This window comes from Balaenoptera physalus (assembly GCF_965194825.1).
Source record: "Balaenoptera physalus genome assembly, chromosome: 2".
Taxonomy (NCBI): Eukaryota; Metazoa; Chordata; class Mammalia; order Artiodactyla; family Balaenopteridae; genus Balaenoptera; species Balaenoptera physalus.
The window spans coordinates 175,946,177-175,968,439 of record NC_138883.1 but is presented as its reverse complement, the minus strand read 5'-3'; the positions used below and the strand labels follow the sequence as shown (position 1 = coordinate 175,968,439).

General features: G+C 38.0%; 1 protein-coding gene across 7 annotated transcripts in view; it reads right to left on the bottom strand.

The window, feature by feature from the left end:
- Positions 1–22,263, bottom strand: part of CACNB2 (calcium voltage-gated channel auxiliary subunit beta 2) — a 410,393-nt gene that overhangs the window by 124,759 nt on the left and 263,371 nt on the right. For 5 of the 7 annotated variants that reach the window (XM_082452853.1, XM_082452855.1, XM_082452854.1 and 2 more), the window contains one exon: positions 19,879–19,998. In XM_082452853.1, coding sequence (XP_082308979.1) covers positions 19,879–19,998 — 120 coding nt within the window. Of the gene's footprint in view, positions 1–19,878; positions 19,999–20,831; positions 22,257–22,263 lie in introns of those variants that run through there. The other 2 variants (XM_082452856.1, XM_082452859.1) reach the window with 1 other exon arrangement.

The window sequence follows — 22,263 nt, the reverse complement described above, 5'->3', positions numbered from 1 at the left end:
TTTTAAAAAATATTCTTGATTTTCTGTTTAGGCAAATAAATAATTATAAAGTAAAAAGAGGATTTTACCAAAATTCAGATGCAATAATGTAGCATTTCTCCCAACTCTGGCAATGAGACAAACTTGACATTTGGACAACCATTCCACCAAAGAATAGCTAACAATGCTAGATTAATTATTACTTTTTTGAACTTTTCAGAGATAACTGTTGAGAATTTTCCATTAGTAAAATACTCGAATCCTCTGATTTAAGAGAACAATGAATTCCAAACAGAATTAAAAAAAAAAAAGGAAAATCTGCATCTTGACAGAACATAGTGACACTGCAGAACAGCAAAGACAGAGAGAGGATCTCAGAGCAGCAAGGAGAAAAAGAAAGTGCATACAAAGAATTGACAGTCACGCTGAGAATTGGCTTCTCAACAGCCAGAAGCCAAGAGATGGTAAAATAGCACCATCCAAGTGCTAGGAAAAAATATCAACCTAAAATTGTTTTCAAGCAAAACTGTCTTTCATAAATGAGTTTTTTTTTACAGAAAAATAAAGAGACTTCCTCATCAAGAATGTTCTCATGGAAGAAACTTAGAAATGATCAACTTCAAGAATAACAATGGTATCAGAAGAATCCTTAATATCCAAAGGAAATGATGAACAAAGGCAGGAGTAGTGAAATGCATAAATCAAAACAAATACACAACTGTTTTTAAAAGATAAATAGTAATACTACTACTAGTATCTACTATGTAGGATTAAAAAGCAGATAAAATGAAATTATTAGCAGAAATATGTCAGGAAGGAGTTATCAGGTTTAAATGTTCTAAAGTCCTTATATTGTCCAAAAGGAGGGCTAAATTACTGATTAACTTTAGATTATTTTAAGAATTCATGCTGAAATTTCCAAGGTAGCCACTAAAAAACCAGAACTATAATGTACAACTTGCAAACTAGTAAAGAGTAAAAACAGATTTAAAAAAGAAATTCAATCATCTCAAAAGACAGAATAAAATATTGAGATGGGAGATAGAATAGAAGACTGAAACATACTAAACATACTAAAAGCACAAAGTAAGACTGTGGTGCAAAATAAGTACAAATATGTATAATCTCACAGTAAGAAGATAAACTGCTATATTTTAAAAAGACAAAAATTGTCAAGTTGAACCAAATAAATAAAACTGAGCCATGTCCCATTTGAAATAGACCTAAAATCAAAGGACAGAGAAAGGACAACAGTAAGATAACCTGCACATATGTGGGAATTAGCAAATTCCTGAATAATTCACAGCTCAAATAAGGAATCAAAATGAAAACACTTAAAACTGAACAATAATGAAATCCTACATGTCAAAATTTGTGGAATACAGAAAATACGGTTCTTCAATAGAAATGTAAAAAGCATATATGATTAACAGAGGAGAGGATGAGAAATAATGAGCTAAGTGCCTGACTTGAATTAAAAAAGAAATTAGAAGGAAATTTTTTAATAGGGAGAAATTAATGAAATAGAAAACAGAGAATTAGAAACTAAATTTTATTCTCTGAAAATATTAATCAAATAGATAAATATTACTGAAATTAAGTAAAAAATTGAAAGGGAAAAAGAAAATGTAATTATAGATACTGCAGAGATTAAATAAAATAATGAGAACATTACGAATAAGTTTATGGCCAGAAACATCTGAAAACACAGACGAAGTGGAAAAAGAATTAGAAAGGTTTATTTTAACAAAAGATAGATTAATTTTAATTAGAAAGGTATTCTATAATGAAGAATTTAAATCAATAGTTAAAAAATCTTCCCATCAAAAAACAAAAACCACAGCATGTATAGAAATTTTCCCAGTGAATTCTAGAAAATATTCAAGGAAGAAATATCAGAACATAACATAAATGCTTCCAGGGAAGAGAAATTAAAAAAAAAAAAAAAAAAAACACACCAAAAAACAAACCAATTTCATGCGAGTAACAAACTTCAGTTTCAAACCACATAATAACAGTACAAAATAGGGAAAAATAGGGGTGTTTCCCTTGCAACCACACATACAACAAATACACGCACACACACACACACACACACACACACACCTTAGAAAGTTAAATCCAGCAAAATATTAAAACAGGTAGAACACTGTAAAAATATTGTTTATCCCAGTATGCAAAGTCATTTTAATGTAGAAAATCTATTAATATAATTAACTATAATGAGAAATTTAAAGAAAAAAAATCACATAATGATTATCTTAAAAGATGCAAAAAGGGTTATTTGATAAAATTCAACACCAATTCATGATTTTTTTTAACCCAACAAACTAGAACCAGAAGAAATCTTCCTGTTAAAGTCTATCTGTAGAAAACCCACAACAAATATTTTACCTAACAGTAAAATAAAAGCATTCTCTTTAAAAACTCACAAACACCAGGATGCCTATTATTATCATGTATAATACAACCAACATTGCAGTGGAGGGTCTAGTCAGTGCAATAAGATGAGAACAAACTGAAAAGTTAAAAGAACTGGGGAGGAAGAAACAGAATTTTCAGTATTCGTACGATAAGACTGCCCTATCTGTGTCTGATAGAAAACCCAAGAATCTATAGAAAATTTATTAGCATTTATTAATTGCTAGAAAGACTGATGAATGTAAAGATTTTTCATAGAAAATCAACTACATTTCCATACATTAGCAAACAGAAACTACAGCTTGAGAGAGAGAGAGAGAAAGGGAAAATGTGAGATGAATGGACTGTAATGGTGACTAAAAAAAAAAAAAGATACCTAGGAACAAATACAAAAAGTGTAAGCATGGACCTTTTGACCTTTATGGACAAAATTATAAAACATTCAAGAACTGAATTAATGGAGAGATATTTCATATGCATGGATAAGATGACTCAATATTATAACAAAGGCATTTTACCCCAAATTAATCTACAGACAAATGCAATCTCAAATCTCAGTTGAGTATGTTTGTATTTGTTTCTTTTTTCTTTTTCAGCTGAATTTCACACATGTTATCTAAAATTTATATAGAAGAGAAAAGTCCAAGAATAGCCAACTCTGTCCTGAAGAATATTAGTGTGTTGACATGCCCAATATTTATTTTTACACTACAGTAATTAAGTAGTATGGCACTGACACAGGAAAAAGAGCCCAGAAATAGACCTACTCATATGTTGAAAACTGATTTGTGACCAAGCAAGCATTTTAGACCAGCAAGGAGAGAATACGCTATTCAATAAATAGCTCTGGAACAAATAGGTGTCTTAAATGAAATCAGATCCCTACCTTATGCCATATACAAAAGTTAATTCCAGAAAGATTAAGAGCTTAAATATGAAAAGACAAAATTTCAAAACTGTTAGAAATAAAGTTAGAAGAATTCTTTAGGAATTCTTCAGGGTAGGGAAGAATTTCTTAAACAAGATCCCCAAAGCACAAACAGTGACAGAAAGGATGGATAAATCTCAATTATAATTAAGAAAGCTATAAAAATGTAAGAAGAGCAGCTATAAGCCAAAATCTTTCAGCAAAATAAATAACCAATAAAATAATCAGATATAAAATATATAAAATACTCCTATAAATGAACAGAAAAAGACAACTTGATTGAAAGTCCAAAGCTATACACACCTACTTCATAGAATTAGAAAACAGAGGTCAATAAATATATTTAAAGTATTCCATTTTCTAAGTAATCATGGAAATACAAATAACACCACCCTGAGACTTTTAATTTTTCACCTGCTAGATTGGCAGAAAATAAATATATAAATCTGGTGATATTAAATGCTGTAGAGGACGTGGAACAAAAGGAACTCTCCTACCACAATGGTAGGATTGTAAATTAAGACAACCTCTTTAAACACCAACTGCCGCTATCCAGGAAAGGTAAAAACACACATACCTTATAAGCCAACAATTCCACTGCTAGTTATACATATCCTAGAGAAATTCTTGCACACATGGACCAAGAGACAAGTGCAAAAATTTCCACAGCAGGACTGTTTGTAGTCACTTAAATGTCCATTGACAGGAGAACAGATCAACTCAAGCAATTCCTATACTGGGATACCATATATTGGTAAAAGTGAATAAATTACTGTGACAAAACAACAAGGTCCTACTGTATAGCACAGGGAACTATATTCAGTATCCTGTGATAAACCATAATGGAAAAGAATATGAAAAAGAATGATATATATGTATAACGGAATCACTTTGCTGTACAGCAGAAATTAACACAACACTGTAAATCAACTATACTTCAATAAAACTTTTTAAAAAACTTACTGCGACAAAAATCAACATGAATGAATTTTACGCACGTAACCTTGAGCAAAAAAAAGCAAGTTACCAGAAAACCACCGTAATAGGATGCCATTTAAATAATGGTTCAAAAACACAAAAATGAAGCAGTATGTTGTACGGAATATAAACATAAGTGATATGACAAAATACAATGAAAAGAAAGAAAATGAGAAACACCATGGGTACATAAGTTTTTACCTTACTGTTATAAGTACTCTTTTATACATACTATTATTTAATTTATTGAAAAATATAATTGAGAATCTGACATCCTAATTTTAATACACGTTTATTTTATGGTCATATATTTATAGTTAACACCTGCAAAAAATGTCACTATTGCATATCACTCTTCAATTAGAGCATACTTATCAGTACATAAGGGACAAACTCTTTCCAATGACCATGAAGTCACGTAATTGTAATTTTTTCATCAGCTGTATTCCCATGTTACAGAAGCAAATTGAATTATCTGATAGGCTGCGCATGGGAGTACTTAGCCATTTTAATGTCTTATGTTTGAGTCCTTTATATTATTGTCTTTCCTCTTCACTAATTACTCCAAAAAGGACAACAATTAGACTTCAAAGGGACCAAGAATTCTGGACATCTGTTTGTGGAAGACACACGGTAGATTTTATATATAGACCTCATTTTACAGGAAAGATACCCCAATTTATAGTACAGGACAGCTCCGAAGAAACTGAGCTGGAATAGACCCTTGTCCAAGACAGGGAACAGAAAGCCTGAGCAGCTGCTAGTTGGGAATCTGCCTTCGGAGAGGGACCCCTTTCTCCTGCGAAGACCACCTCTGCTCAGATGTGGTTCCTGCTTTCATCCCATGCCTTGTGCAGCAGCACTGGGGGTGCGGGGGACTCTATGAAACAGAAAATTTTCTGAAAAGTCTTCTTTGTGTTACCTTCAGCCAAGACTATTCAATGATTGTTATTTACTAAAAAATGCCCTAAAGTAACCCAAAGTCATTCTTCATATCACTCCCTATACTAGCTGGAGGGAGACAGAAATGAACTACACATCCTGATTCCCCCCTCCAAGGTCACATGTAGTTGTAGAGACAAGACAGAACCTCATAGAATAGTTAAGTTACAAGACGCAGGTGGCAAAATGTGATTACATCCAAAGGCTTAGGGTTCCCTTCGCACATTTCCTATTACTCAGTAGATCATGTGATTCATTGAGTCCACAAGTATTTATCCCACCTCTACCAAGGAGTCAAATTGCTAAGTGTCAACCGGGTAAGTCTCAGTCCAAGGTGCTCCCAGTTTACATGCTGGAGAAGAGAAACATATGGTCTGATAAAGGCCTCAAGAAGCAAGGACAAGTTATTTGGGGCAGGAGGTGACAGGTGAGGACACAGGGAGGGTTGATGGGACAGAGCAATGGACCACGCCAGACCAGAGCACATGGCTGCTGAATAAAAGGGAACCTCTCAATGGAATCCTAAATCTTTGGGCAGGAGAACGTCCTGCTCCTGGGAACATTTAATATGTCGTTTATTTTTCCAAGAAGCCAGAAAGACGGCAGGAGATTTCTGTCTAATCAAGGGAAAAAGAACAATCAGGCAACAGATAGCCTTAATGTTCTGTAATCTGCAGGTAGGGTCTCCTCCACATATCTAGTCAACGTCCTGGTTATCCCAATCCAACAGGTAATCTAAGCAAGAATAAACAAGAGCCAATACGTAGATGATATTTTGAGAGTTAACACAAGACAAAGCACGTCAGAAACTCACAGACCAGTACATCAACCACAGAAAGATTCGCTCCCACTATCTGCTAAACTTGAAAGGACTTTTCAGTTCTGTGTCCCTTCATACAGGCCATTGGAAAATCTGAAAACAAAACACAACATTGAAATCACTCATCATTGACAACTGTTTAAACTAGAACATCCTTTATGGTTATATAACACATGAAAGTATTTATAGAGTATCATATATCTGCCCAACCTCCGCTTCCACACTAGACTAAACACTATAGCTGAAATAAGAATTCCAAGAAGAATGTATGTGGTCATTGCCTCAAGTATCTGAGAGCAAAGGAAAACACTTCCCAGATTTAGGGCAACGTCCCACAGTTTTTAAGGCGTCAGCCATTCTAACTGAAGGAAGACCGGGATTCTTAACAAAGGTTCTTGTACTTTGTAAACCCTTAGGGTACATGGATTTGTTTCAGGGGTCTATGAAGGCCACCATCAATTTCCTCATTTATAAAATGGGGTAAACATATCTGTCCTCCATTCCCCATGAAGTAGTTGCAAGGACCAAGCAAAGTAATACACAGGGAATTTCAACACTGAGACACTGAATAAACATGAGCTACTACTTGCTGATGGTACGTAAGCTGACTGTTCCTCTGGAAAAGGCTCAAAGATTTCATCATATATTCAAAGGCATTCATGATCCAGAAAAGATGAAGAAATAGTTTTTTAAAATCCTTAAAAAAAGGCTCCATGTTGATGATGTTAACAATAAACATTTTTTTTTCAGCCAAGGAAGTACCATATATATTTCAGGGAAATATAAAAAATTACTTCAAGAGCTAAGATTACAAGGTACCCTATTTGTCTAAGTCAAATGGATAGTTTTTCTTGGACCACAGTTAACAAGTGTGATTGACCTTTATTAATATCAACACATTTTACGTAGATAGGAATTTTTAGGGAAAAAAAAATTCAAACTCCTTTTTTATAGAGTTAACTACAATTTACCAAATGCCTGATTTTTCATTTTACCAAAACATTTAGCAAAAGTATAAGAATGGAAACAAATGGTTCATGTTTTGTAAAACTAAGGTATTCAGGAGAAATTTAACGTTATCGTTTTGAGGTATAAACACGACCATGTTTTAAAATTAAAAATGCTTTTCAGTTCCAAATCCCTTTGGATAGGGTCAAACTCCAACATCAGACTAAATTCTATACTGAAGACGGTTGTCTGGGTATAGCTGAGACTTCAAGTAGCTCATTCATGCTCAAAGAACAGGCCTTGGTATTATAGCAAAATATTAGTGAAGTGTACATTTCTTAATGTGTTAAGCTTAAATAAAATATTTAAGGTTGGGATACATCCCTTTAGCAGAGTTTTGATCATTTGGATAAGAGGATATGCTGAGGCACTGCCCCCTCTGAGATGCCGACTCAGATGCAGATCACGTGGTAAAACGGACACAAAACATAAGGCAGCTCGTAAACTCTAGCGCACAGTCCGGAGTTGCTGCAGGACCTGGGCTTCAGGGTGATCAACTTCTCTCTTTCATTTTAAAGTGAGGAGGTGAAGAAGATAGTATTGTACATTACCATGGGGCTACTAGTTAAATGTCCTTTTAGACTGCACTCCTGATAATTAGGGATCAAGGTTTAATCATTTTATATCCTCGAGCATCACCCATACCGCAAGGGAGGTGATCAAATATAGGTGTGTTGAATGAATACTGCCTTCATTTAGCATGTGGAGATTTTTGTCTATTCAAAGGATTTTTATACTTCATTGTGTATATCCATTATAGGATTATTATATGTTTCAGATTACTTAAACGCACAGACTTAAGCTAGTAGCATATGCCAATGATCTGCTTTAATTCTGCGTGACTGTGTGTGATACAGGGTTGCCTTGTAAACCACCGTGTAACTTGACTTGCATCTGCAAGGAATGTTGGTTGACTCAAATGTAGGGTTACAGTGGGTCCAATAAATATTTCATTCAAGGATGACCACAGTTCCTCTAAGAAGACAAAAGTAAGAGTTAAGGTGTTTAAAATCCAGGGAATGGATCTAGAGAGCAGAAAGACTGGACAACTTGATTGATGACTGACTGCCGACATTTTTGCTTCCTTCCTGCCAAACACACTTCCTGGTCCCATCTTGGGAGGTAGGGTTGAGCAGAGTGTTAACCTCACTTTTTTTTAAAGTGAGGAGAAGAACTGACTTTTTTTTTTTTTTTTTTTTTTAAAGCAATCAATGTTAATCTTGCAAACATCAGTAGAAAGAACTCTTAGTAGGGAATCACTAGATCAAAAATAACTTTCCCAGCTAATGTCATCCATCTTCCTTCCTCAGGACAGGATTTAGTTAAAATAAATGAACACTTTCTCAAGCCACACAAGTTTCTTTAAAACCATCACTAAGGCAGTTTCCTAGTTTTTCTTTACAACACATTCTCATCTCTCTCAAGTCAATTATAACATCTAACTTTACATTTTTGGCTGCTATAATTTTTAGACCATTCCTTTCACCATTTTTTTTCCTTAGGAGGAGACAACACTTATGAAATCTCTTTTCAAATAGCTTCCTTGTAATTTCAATCCTCTCTCCCTTGACCTACTTAAACTCAATTTCTTCAGCATTCTTCATCCAACCTGTTTCCTAGATATTTGATTATTTTTCCATTTCTCTATAGGAAGACCGTATTCAAACATTTTTAGGCACATCCCATTTGTATCTCCGTTTAACCAAGAATACAGTACACAATATATCCTGAAAGCTTTTTTTTTTTTTTTGGCCACATCACGTGGCAAGCGGGATCTTACTTCCCCGACCAGGGATCAAACCCAGGTCCCCCTGCAGTGGATGCGTGGAGTCAACCACTGGACCACCAGGGAAGTCCCCTGAAAGCTCCTCCTTTAATAACATATTAGACTGAAGAAATTTTAGCTCAAAATTTTTGTTTAAAGGATATTAAAATGTAAAAAAGCACTCATTCCAATCAGTGGCATAAGTAACCATAAGGTAAACTCTAATTGTACTATCTGGATGCAATAGCTAAATAAAAAAAAAAAAGAAGCAGAGGTGGTGTTTTTATTTTTAAATTTGTTTTAATAGTTGCCATGCTGGGGTTTTTATTGCTTTTGTTATTTAAGAAAAAAAAAAGTTTTATTCCTTTAATCCCTCCAGAACATGTAACAAAGAGGCAGCATTAGTGCATTGTCAGTTTATCCTTCTAAGAGGGGCTCACTGATTAGGTGAAAGAACGTAGGACAGAATTCTACCAAACAGAAGCCTGGGTCCTTGTCCTAATTCTGCCACTTAAGAGCTCAATGAGCTTGAACAAGACTCTTCAATATCCACCATCAATTTCTTCATAAAATGGGGTAACCATACCTGCCCTCCTTTCCCCACTGAGTAGTTGTAAAGACCAAGCAAAGTTATACTTTGGGATACTGGGGACTGCAACACTGAGACACTACATAAACATAAGCTACTAATGGCTGATGGTAAAGCTTAACAGCATCATTAAAAAAAAGTCCAGGACACACACACACACACACACACACACACACACACACACACACACAATTCTTTACAGCATTATTCACAGGAGCCAAGAGGTGGAAGCAGCCCAAATGTCCCTCAGCAGATGAATGAATAAAGAAAATGTGGTCTACCTACATAATGGAATATTATTTGGCCTTGAAAAAGAAGGAAATTCTGTCACATGCTACAACATGGATGAGCCTTCAGGTCATGATGCTAAGTAAAAGAAACCAGTCACAAAAGGACCAATACAGTATGATTCCATTTATATGAGGTACCTCGGGTAGTCAAAATCATGGAAACAGAAACTAGAATGGTAGTTGCCAGGGACTGGGGGGAGGAGGAAACAAAGAGATATTGGCCAACAGGTAGAGAGTTTCAGGTTTGCAAGCTGAGAAAGTTCTAGAGATGCAACACAACAACCGGAACATAGTCAACACGACTGAACTGTACACTTCAAAATGGTTAAGAGGATTAATAAAATCCACTCTGGTGTGGTTAGTTTAAGGTAAATTGCAATTAGATGGGATTTAAACAAAATTAAACCAAAATAACAGCCTTTGTTGGACCCTCAGTTAGCAATCTTGATAACCTTAGAAAAAAGCACATCACTGGATAGCAAAGGCTCTATCCCCAAAGAGACATCCACTTCATGGTGGGGCATCTATAATCCCCGCTGCCCTGATTCTGGTCTTCCAGCCCTCCCTCACCCCAGCAGTATCTCCCATCCACCTGCTTCCCATTCTTACAGCCTTTGGCTCACTGCTGTTAGCCCATCACTTATTACCTTATGCTCAGTCAGGACACACATGTCTGGCATCATCATTAATTAGACCAGGAGCTTCTTGAGGGAGAAATCACATCTAGCAGATCTTTGATACTCCTTCTTCTAGTTCCTAGCTCAATAGCACAACACCACCCATCAAATGTTTGCTAATTGAATAAATTCTACTGTCTTACAGTTTTCAACATCTTTCCTTTAGTTGTTGGTGGGGCAAAAACTCAAGAGCAGAGAGAGGTTGAGTGTTTTAACTGCTTAAAGGTCTTTGTGCTGTTCCCCGTTCATATCTGGTAGAGAGAAAAAGAGGGAAGAATCGTGTATTTATAGCTGTGTTTATAAAGACACCACAAAGATGTTCAGTTACAGCTCTCAATGAAAAAGAAGGCTTGAGCAGCAAAGTTTATAATAATCCTTCCCCAATCCATTTATGGTTTTGAAACAGCCAGAAGTCTGTATTATATTAACAGTCCTTAAAAGGGTTCTTACACAAGAGTGCAGTTTGAATGTGGGCAAACCTCAGCACCCTAGAACTCCCATTAATAAAAACCATAAATCCACTGTAAGAGAGTGTTGAATTAGAGTATCGGGTTCCCTTTAAAACATGTAACTCTTATCCATTAGAAACTTAAAACTCACTCCTGGGTAGACTGCCAAGATAAATATAGCCATAAGGAAACAGGGAACGATACGTAATTTTATTCCTAAAATACTCAGGTGTTACTCAGAAAAGAAAATGTGAGAAGAGCAAGAGAGCATTGTGTTAACTTGCTCTTGATAACAGGGGCACGAATCTACAGCCACAAGATTAAGAAGCACAGAGCCTGCCTTTACTCTCAAGGGGCTCAAAGTCTAGTGCAAGGGACAGGACACCGCCTCAGTCCCAGGGATGGATAGGGGTGCGATTGGACCTGATCGATGAGCTGCTGTCAACATCACGTAATAGTGCAAATGCCACTCAGGGCAGCTGTCACTGGACAGTACAGATGTGCCACCCAGCACTCACCACCAAGTCAGAAACAACGCCAAGACAGTAGTGACCATGTAACAGAGCAGAGCCCTATGGGGCCTTCCCAGGACAGAACCCCCCACCCCAAGTCCTCCGCCTGCCTCGTCTGTAGAAAAACTTGAGCCAAAGAATACGTTTCATCAGAGAAGTGAGAAAATGCAGATACAAAGGAAAACCGTCAAACAAAACAAAATAATAATAATTTAGTCATTAAACAAAGTCAAGGACCTTTAGTTCCTCTTCAAGGGCTACGGATAATATTCTGAGTCATGTCCTGTGAGCTGTTGTGCAGATACTGAAACCCTCACCAGGTGGAAGAAGTTAACAACATGATGACCAGACTGTAGCCATGACATAAGCTGCCACAATGCCAAAGAAACAGGAACAAACCGATCCTGGAACTGAAGCCTAACTGTACTTAAAACAATCAAGATGATGCTGGTCAGACCCCCCCATGACCAACTGCAAGACGACTGTCAGAACTGACTGTGCTATCCTGCATGAAGCCCCCTCCCTCTACCTACACACCCCTAAAACTCCCCTTGAAAAGCTCTTGCCCCTGATTGGCAATGGGGAGTTGGTTCTTTGGGACGTGAGTCCACCTTCTCCCCAGGATTGCTGGCCTCCTCGATAAAGCTATCTTTCCTTTTACCCAACACTTGTGTCTCAGTACTGGATTCTTGAGCAACAAGCAGTCGAACCTGAGTTTGGTAACAACCATATATACTGGTGTATGGCGACCTTGCACAGCTAAAAAGGGAATGAAAATAGTGATTTCATTGCTTCTAATACAGACTCCCCATTAGACACTGAATTTGAAGGCAGGAGCAGTGTGTACCAGCCACCTGTGTCCACCCCAGTCCCCTATCTGGGAACTCTGGACTGGACGTGTACAGCTCATGCAGTTATCACTGGAACCAAGAGTGTCACATATAACTTATCAAAAGGTCAAGCAGCCAGTCTACGGCAGAGATGGAATCCAAATCCAGGCTTTCCTGAGTTGAGTAGTTGTGACAGAGACCACATGACCAGCAGCACCTTAAACATCTCCTATCTGACCCTTTACAGAAAAAAACCTTCTGACCCCTGGACCAAGGCTTTGAGCTTGGGAGGATGAAATTAACATTGACGGAAATAAGAAAATGCAGAGAAGAAAGGGTTTGAAGGAAAAAAATGGGGAGCTCCATTTTAAACGTCAGAACTGATAGAGATGCCGTAAAAAGGAAGATGTGAGATACTAACACTAGGGAGAGAGGCCAAGGGCAGAGGTGCAGACTTAAAGTGATGATGAAGTAGTGAGAAGGACGAGATGGTAAAAGGAAAGATGGCAGTGGTTTAAAACTCGTTATGGACATGAAGCTCTCTATTCAAAAGGAGAACTTACAAAGAAGTCCCAATATGTCAAAAAGAAAAAAGAAAAAAAAAAAGGAGAGAGCTGCTTTGGCTGAATCTAGGAAGAATACACCAGAACTCAAGCTGCTGGGCAGCCCTCTGCCTCTGTAGCAGCTCCCAAGAATCCACCAGTTTGAAAACCAAAGGCATGCCTCCAACGATAAAAGCCAGAAGGTCACGGATGGTGCATTTGGCTGGATGAACTTCCACACTTTGGTGGAGGGAAACAGTGGAAGAGATTGAAAAGGAACAACCAGAGAGGTAGTAGAAATAGGCTTATGTTGTAGCCAGGACCTGCCCGACAAAACTGAACACAGTAGAGAAGAACAACCCTGAGACCAGTGTGAGAAAGAGCCAGCCAGCCTGCTGGGGGATGGGGGACCACCCAGAGGAGAAGGAGCCACCCAAGCTGACAGCTGCCAACCTACAGACACAGGCAAGAGGCCATCCCAGATCAGCCAGTCACCAGCTCACCTGCCAGCTGGCCGGTGATGCATGGAAGAGCATCGTGACCTACGCCACTAAACGGAGAGCAGTTTGTTCTGATGTAAAAGACAGTACAGGAGGTGATGCTGTATGTATTGCCTGATCATAACTGCTCTAGAGGATTTCAAAAAGCTTTGCTTTTTCCTCTTCTATCTTTCAAATTGGCTATCATGAACAGTAATCGCTCAGTAAGTGTTGTCAGTACTGTGTTATTACTATTATTGTCAATTAACACTGGAGATGGGTGGAATTACAGCACCAGCGTATATGACTGCACCTACCCAGCGATGTTTATGAGTTACGCAGAAGCCTAACAGGTGCACAGGGCTTTCACATACTTCTGCTTTCTTACAGGTAGAAAAAAATGCAACTTAAGTTAATATGTATTTCAACAATAAATGAACTCACAATGTTGGAAATTAGACATATTTTGCCAGTTTTCTAGCTGTATTTGGAAGGTAGTTGCTATGAGCAAAAGAGGGCTGACGGTGTTTCAATGCAAAAATTAAGAGACAACATTAAAATCAACAATGGGAAAATAATTTGAGCCTAAAATATTTTCCAAAGAATGTCTCCCATACTTCATGCTTTTGGTGATGAGACCTCTCTACTGGATTTTATTTCTTACCAATTAAATGTGTTATTTTTCCCCCTATGTGTAGCCATCTAGTTTCAATACCTGCCACATGTTCTTGGGATTTTATCCAATAGTCTATTTTGTGGGTTTAAGAGAGTATGTGATACAGGCATATACACATACTTCTCTCCTACCCACCACGTGATTTTCCCAGTAAGATTCATTTTTAAAAACATGTCTAATATTTCTTGAATAAAAAATTCATCTTTGGGTTGAAGGTGAATAACCACATTCCTGTTTCTTCTTTCTTCTGAAAAGGCCAGGTAGGGGAATATTTCCAACTGGGTAGGATTCTCCCAGTGTCTAAGGCATTTATGGACTAAGGTAATATGAGAAACATTTCTTTCCTCTTTTATAGTATGTTTATTGATAAATGTGGGGAATAAAAACATGGTCAACTGAACAAATGCTTCCTCCTTAAAGTTTTTTTTTTTTTTTTAAAGTCTAAACCCATAGATGCAAAGAACAAAAAATGAGATGGGAGTAGACAAAAACGTAGGGTAGAGAAAACAATAGGCAGTGGCAATTCACAGAGTAGAAAGAGTGAGAACTAAAGTATCAAGAGACTGTGGACTCCTTTGGGGACACTGTTCAGATGAAAAGAAAAGCCACCCCCCACCACCACCCTATAAAAGACCAGCAGTCAAGAAGCTTCCGGTCAGCTTTATGCCATGCTCTTAATTATGAATGGATAACCCCAAATCAAACTTCTGAAGAAAGTCTCCAGATGCAAGAATAAAATCCAACTAAAAAGTTTAAAAAACACTGACAGTACAGAAAAATCTTTAAAAGATAATCTTTAGAGATATAAGAGAAAATACTATAGCCATGGAATAAGGACAATAAGCTATAAAAGGGGAGATAAGAGGAAAGCTCTTGGGAATTAGACATTTTCAAAAATAAAAATTTCAATAGGTAGGTTAAAAGTGGAGAAGAACTCGGTTAGTAGAACAAAAAGACAGAGGGATAGTAGGGAAAAAATGAGTAGAGAAGAAAACTCTAATCAGACACGTGAAAAACTAGAGAACCAGAAAAAAGAGGAAAGAACGGGGGAAGAAATTATCAAAAACAAATAAGTAGACAAATAAACAAATAACACACTTTCCAGAAGTAAGTGACTGGCCCTTCACACTGAACATTCACACGAAGAGCCGGGCACAAGAAATAATAAGCCTCACACCAAGGCGAAATTTCAAAATTCCAAGGGAAGAACAGTTCTCAAAATATTAGAGAAAATTATATAGAAATCGAACTCAGAGACAGAATGACATGGGCAGTCACAACAGCAGTGCTGGATGCCAGAAGAAAACAAAACAATGCATTTAAAATTCTGAAGAAAAACGCTTTTCATACATCAATACTATACCCAGCCAAACTAGTAATTAAATGTGAGGCTAGAATAAAGACATCTTCAAGTTGGTAAGGTCTCAGAAAAGTAACCTTCCTCTGGAAGGTTCCATGTTTTCTGGCTGCTGAGCCTTTCCTAATGTTAGCCATTACTCACATTACTTATCAGGCCTTCCCTCTTCTCCACTCCCCACTTTCTACTTTACAAGCTAAACTCCATCCTGGAAGGTATAGTTCGAAGCCATCACCACCTCCAGGGAGGATTTTCTGTTCCTGCCAGCAGGGGGCAGTCTATTCCTCTGGAGACTCACAGACCTCTTTACTCCCCTAAAATACTTCTCGTCTGCTTCTGATTACTGTGATTTAAGGCCACGACTTTTCTCCCTAAACAAATACTAGAAGTTTTCTACAGCAAAATATCTGCCTGTTTTTTTCTTGTGGCTCTGGTCTTGCAATGCCTTCCCTACTCCCAACTGTGACTAATACACTTTCTTCAGTATAGTAGACATTTACTGATAAGAGAGCAATTGACTTAAAATTTAGCATTAATCCATTCTTCTAAGAATACCACTCCGAACCTATTTCATCTGTGCTCCAATGCCTTCCACAATCAGATTTCCCAACTCAGAGTCTCTGCACGTAGGGCAGGAAGGATCATTTTTGGGGAGTGAAAAGGAAAAGAAACAAAAAATTCTTTCAATTAAAAAAAAAATGATCTTAGGACCCAGCAACATCCATGCAAAAATATGTAAATGAATGTTTGTAAGAGTATTATCCGCAATAGCTTAAAGATGGAAACAACCCAAATGTCCACCAACTGATAAATGGGTAAATAAAATGTGATATATACATACAATGGAATATTACTCGACAAGGAAAAGGAATGGAGTACTGATACACGCTATAACAGGAATGAACATTGAAAACGTTATGTAAGTGAAAGCAGCCAATCACAACAGACCTCCTACTGCATGATTTCATTTACATGCAATAACCAGAACAGACAAATCTATAGAGACAGAAAGTTGAATAGTGGTTGCCTAGGGCTGAGGTGGGTGGGGAGAATGGACATGACCACTAATTTAGAACACGGGACTTCTTTAGGGTACAATGAAAATGTTCTAAAGTTGATTATAGTGATGGTTGCACCATGCTAAATATCCTAAAAATCACTGAATTATACACTTTATTTTTTTTAAAATATCTATTTGTTTATTTATTTAATTTTGTCTGCTCTGGGTCTTAATCGCTGCATGCGGGATCTTTTTTTTTTTTTTTTTTCAGTTGTGGCACGTGGGCTTCTTAGTTGTGGTATGCATGTGCGATCTATTTCCCCGACCAGGGATAGAACCTGGGTCCCCTGGATTGGGAGCACAGAGCCTTACCCACTCGACCATCAGGGAAGTCCCGAATTGTACACTTTAAATGAGTGAACTATGTCTCAATAAACCTATTCTAATAAAAAATGTGGGAATAAATTAAATTTCATCAATGAAATAAATTTATGATGAAATTTATGATGAAATTAAATTTCATCAATGTGGGAATAAATTAAATTCCTATATTATTTGTGTTTAAGACAATATTATTTGTGTCTAAGAGCACTAGCTTAAATAGGGCAGGCTTTGTAAAGTACAGCAAACCTGAACAAGATCAAAATGTGCATCTGGGATCAGAAAACACCAAGTTGAAAAACAAGGTCATATCAGTTACTTGCCTCAAAATAAATATTTAATCTGTTCACTGTAGAGCTTACTAGTTTAAGAGAAGCCATAATAAAGCAGTAGTGAAAACTACTGGGGTTTATGGGAATCACAGACGGCCTGGTTATATAACCTTACGTAGGTCACTTAATTTCAAAAGGTATTTTCTCTAGTTTCACTCCTTGCCAATCACCTTATTTCATGGGCGTATTCTTGGCAATTAATGGATAATATATTTCATATTTACAGAGTGCCAGGATCTGAAAGCACTGTTGAGGTTTATTCCAGGCATCTGCACACACTTAGGGCACGTAATCTGCAGGGTTGGTAAGTTAAAGCACCCACTTAGAAAGGCTTCCTGTTTGAGGGATGCTATCATAGTTACAAAACAAAGGTAGAAAACGTTTGAGTCTTCCAAAATGAATGGAGAAAGTGTTTGAAACTCTCTGAAAAGTAAACAATGATTTCATATATTTTTGAACTTTAAGGTTTCATTTTGAAATAGGTCCCACAAAGGCACAATGATATACTGGTGGAGGAAAGTAGATTAAAAATAGCCTAATGAATGACCCATCTACAATCCTTCTTTTGTATACCTTCTTCAAAGATATCAGAATTAAGAAATCAGACCTACCAAACCATGATTTTAACTAAAAGTAAACTTAAATCCGACTCTTTGTATCTTCTTTCAGAACATATTCCAATTCTCACTCACCCTAGTGTAAATCATTTGAATACATCAGAGGTTTAAGATATGGGCCTAGTTTTAAAGAAGAAAAATGGATGTAGGTAAACTATTTTCATTAAACATACGATATAGCCCTTCAATTATTTTGCCTTTGTTTTAAATTCTCTTCATTTTCTTTCATCTTCTACTTCACTTGTAACTATAAGCTTTTTTAGTCTGTATGACAAATAACACGAATCTGGTTTGATTTAGGAATAATATTATGATCCACGCTGGGTTGAAAAATATTTAAAGTTCTATGCAGCTGTGTCACTGAACTCAGAACTTATAGCAGTGAGAGACAAAAATGCACCAATCGGATAACTAAAGACTTTGTGGTTTGTGAAAAGCAAACCTACAAGATATTGGGTTGTATGATGATGTGATATGAGCCTGTGAAACTGTTTAATTTTGGTCTGTGAAAAAAATCACATGAATAAACGAGTGCAAATAGAACACTCTTATTTCTGGAATACAGACTCTTATTTGCTTTTCTTGACTTTTCTTTGCACCCAGGTGCAAAATATAGAGCGTAGAATTCAGATTCTAAATTGCAACTTATATTAGCTACACCGCAAATTTGGGGCAATTAACTTCACTAGTCATACATTCATTATTTAATTTCAACTTCATAATTTTTCTATTGTAGTAAGAACATTTAACAAGAAATTTGCCCTCTTAACAATTTCTAAATGTAGAGCAGAGGATTGTGAACTGCAGGCACAGAGTTGTACAGGAGATCTCTAGGACTTATTCATCTTACATAACTGAAACTTTCTCTCCGGGGAATAGCAGCTCCCCATATCCTCCTCTAGCCCCGGGCAACCACCATCCTGCTCTCTGCTTCTAGGAGTTTGACTACTTAAGATACCTCGTATCAGTGGAATCATAAAGTGTCTGTCCTTCCGTGATCGGCTTATTTCACTTAGCATATGTCCTCCACTTTCATCCATATTGTCACAGCATAACGTTTGAAATGGTTCACTTGGGTAGAGCAGATTAGTTGGCGGCAAATGGGCCACACCTTGCTTTGTAAGTTTCCTGCCTCTGCCCTTTATGAATCCTCTAGCAGGCAAGACTGTGTCACACTTGGAGATGACTTCCCTGCTCGCTGAGGTGAGACCATTGTTTTGATGTCCGGAAGTCCTGCTATTTTCTTTTAAAAGTCAAGGTCTCCTGGCAGCTCCTCTGCAAACTACTATGGCAGCTGGGCTACAGGTCACACGCATATTACATAACGGCAGTCCATGCATTCAAACGAGCATCTCCAAGCCACGATTCCCATAGCAACACACAGAGATTTTACTCATCTCAGAGATGAAGCAGCCAGCAGAAGTATTCTAATGTTAGTTACCCTTGATTTTCTTTTCTTTTTTTTTTTTTTAGCAAGATCAACACAGCACTTTTTTCGAAGCAGTCATTTTTTCAAAAGAAAACCGATGAAAACTGTGTGAAAATACGTTCATTTAAAAGTTACCGAGTATCACACACACCAAGGCCCTTTGAACATGAACAACAGTCTATGCTTTAGAAATAGCTGCTATTTGAACGAATGCATGGGAAAAAGAATCCAAATCATGACCATTAGTGAAACGAAACAGTCTCAGCTAAATTCTGTACTTCTACGTCTCATGTCTTTTCCAGTCCCCCCCTCCCCTTCCATATATATGCACTTTATTATTGTGGGATGGAGAAGAAAGTGCTCCAAGGGAACAATTTTAATTAATAAAATCCTTTCTTGCTTTATTTTTGAAAAGCATAATGCAATCCATTTTTTAAATATAAGAAAAATGCCATCATAAAACACCTAGGGAGTAAAATTTGGGAGAAAGATTGTTGTCTAAGAGAATAAACATTAGCTTGAAGAATGTTTGTTTTTCTGAGCACAGAAATGGTTTCCTGAAAAAACTGAAGTAAAATCCTTTTGACATTAGAAGGAGTTTTTCCTCTTTGTATATTCAGGGATCCTTTTTGTATGTCTAAATAAACCATCCACCCACGGAAACAAGTTGCTTGGATTATAAAACAACATAAAAGGCAAGACCACTCTTATATATCACACTGCCTTTCTCTGCCAAGGGAAGAAAGTACATTCCATTTCTTGTACCTCTTTTCCACCAGAGAGACCACATGTGCACTTCAGGAGGAACTTCCACAGGTGGCCCATCACGGACCCAGCACGACATGCAAAGAGCCTGGCAGAGAACGGAGGGTTTTACCTTTGCTTTCTCCAGCTGGGCCTGGGCCTGTCGTCGTGCTTCTCTGCGCACCGTCTCCCGATCTTCCTCCAAAGAAACATCTGAATCGGACGGACGGCTGGTGTAGGAGTCTGCCGAACCCTGGAGAGGGAAATTGACCTTTTAAAAGCGATTGCATCTATGAGGTTTGCAATGGACACGTCTCACTGACACGGCAGTCAGTTTCCTCGACTGTGCTATCCATTCCTGAAAAGAGGAGAAAATAATCCACCTGGTGGCAAACCAGCTCCGCACATCACGCTCTGGTCTGCAGACCACGCAACTAGGAGAGCTGTGCCTTCCAAGTTACCATTCCTTCCCAAATCTTATGGGCCAGTTAGCGGCAGCCTTTCTGGAAGCCAGAACAAGTTCTTTGTATCATCAAACCAGCTCTGTGCTGCAGTGCAGCGTAGGGCACAGACGGGTTTCAAGGAGAGCTTCAAGAACAGTCTACAGCTACAGCAAGAATTTACAATTAGAAAGAAGACAGGCTAATAAAACATTCAGGAAAGTCGAACGAGTTATCAACTTGAACCCTCTGAAATGTCACTACCATAGATGTCACCCGCTTTCGTCTTAAGCATCCTTTTGTACCTACCTCAGTATTCACCTGATGCCTTCTCTGACAAAACTGTAATGCAATAGCCGCCAGCTTCCCTCAATCTTTAAGCAACACATTTTTTTTCAATCCCTTTAAATAGAGATTTCATCAAAGCTGTCTACAGAAAACACCTGCCCCGGAGAGCTCCTAGGGCGATAAATCACAGCATAGGAAAAGGAGCCCAGAGGATTAGAGGATTAGAGGACTCTCTCCGGCTCCCTCTGCAGCAATCAACATATTACTCATCACCGGCGCCCCGGACAAGCCTCACTGTACCAGCAGCAGAAACAACGACAAAATAACGTCTCCCCTCAACGAGAGCCCTGGAGCTTACACAGATGTCCGAATTCTTCAGCCTTCCTCCCTTGGCGCGTTTCAGAAGCCTGATCCAGGTGGCCTTCATCAGCCAGACAGCGCCCTTCTCGTCCGCAGCTGCAGCCCCGGGCACCGGTCCTCAGTGCGCGCTGAGCCCCGCAGAACCCCTTCTCTGTTCCCGTCCATGCTCTGGGCAAACCCCTCCTCTCCGTCCCTTTCTGCCTCCGGGGCTTTCACTTCCTACCCCGGAGGACTCCAGTCCAAGGAGATTCTTATTTTCCCATCCCAGCCAGTGGCGAGGGGAAACAAACACTCGAATGATTTCGATTGCTTTAAAGATAACACTTCAAGTGCATCCAAAGGCATCAACTCGTCCTAAACTTCATGCATCTTATGACCCTATTCTCTTCCCGACTCTTGGATCGTTAAAAGACATTAGTTGTAAGAGAGCCTTTAAAACACACGCACACACACACAAACCAACCTAGTGCAAAACGTATGCAGTGACATTTGCAAGTGCAAAGGTCAAGCCTTATCTTCAGAGATCTGGAGGGGGAGGGCGGAGGACGCGCTCACCGCACTGGGCATGCTCCGTGTGTAGCCTTTTTACGCAGACGCTCACATCACATGGTTAGTCTCTGTCAAATTGCCGTTTTGCATCCAAAGTGTAAACATCTGGAAAGGGCTTTTTACTTCTCTAGTAACAGGCACCTGGAATGTTTGGCATGTTTTTTATTTCAGATCAAACATTCTCTCAAAAAATAAAGTGTAATCTCTCTCTCCCTCTTTTTCTTTTTTTTTTTTTTCATTTAAGGATCACTTTCCATTAATCTGCTGCAGAAAGTATATCCTATGCCACTGGACAATTCGTAGATAATAAATATGATATACATTGATGGGCAACCAAAATCAAATCACGCTCATCCATCCTAATATCAAGCCGCTCTTGATGGCTCTTGATTTCCAAAACAATGTGAGAGATTTGCCCATTGAATTAGGACTTGAAAGTAATCACAGCGCTAAGCAATGCGTTTAACGGAGCTCAAAATGACGTCGAACTGCTTCTGCAACTGAGAAACTACCCTTCCAAATAAAGTCACTGGAATAAATAACAGTGTGAATTGTTATCACGTAATTATGAAGAAATTTCAAAGCTTGGTTGATTTATTAGGTGGAGTTAAGATTCATAGAACAATCTGGTCCAAACTCTTCTTACAAATAAAGTGATTGGGGCTTGGGAAAGAAAGATACTTATTCATTTCCACTACTAATGGAATTACATTTTCGAAAGTTTATGAAGAAACACACACTTCCAGGTTTCTTAAAGTAAACATAAAATACTATCACTGCATTCCGAACTACATTTCTGTTTGAGTGTCCTGGTGGGGATTGTTTTGTAAATTCTCATGCGAATGAAAGAAAGGATTCTTATGAAAATCTTCCTTAATTTC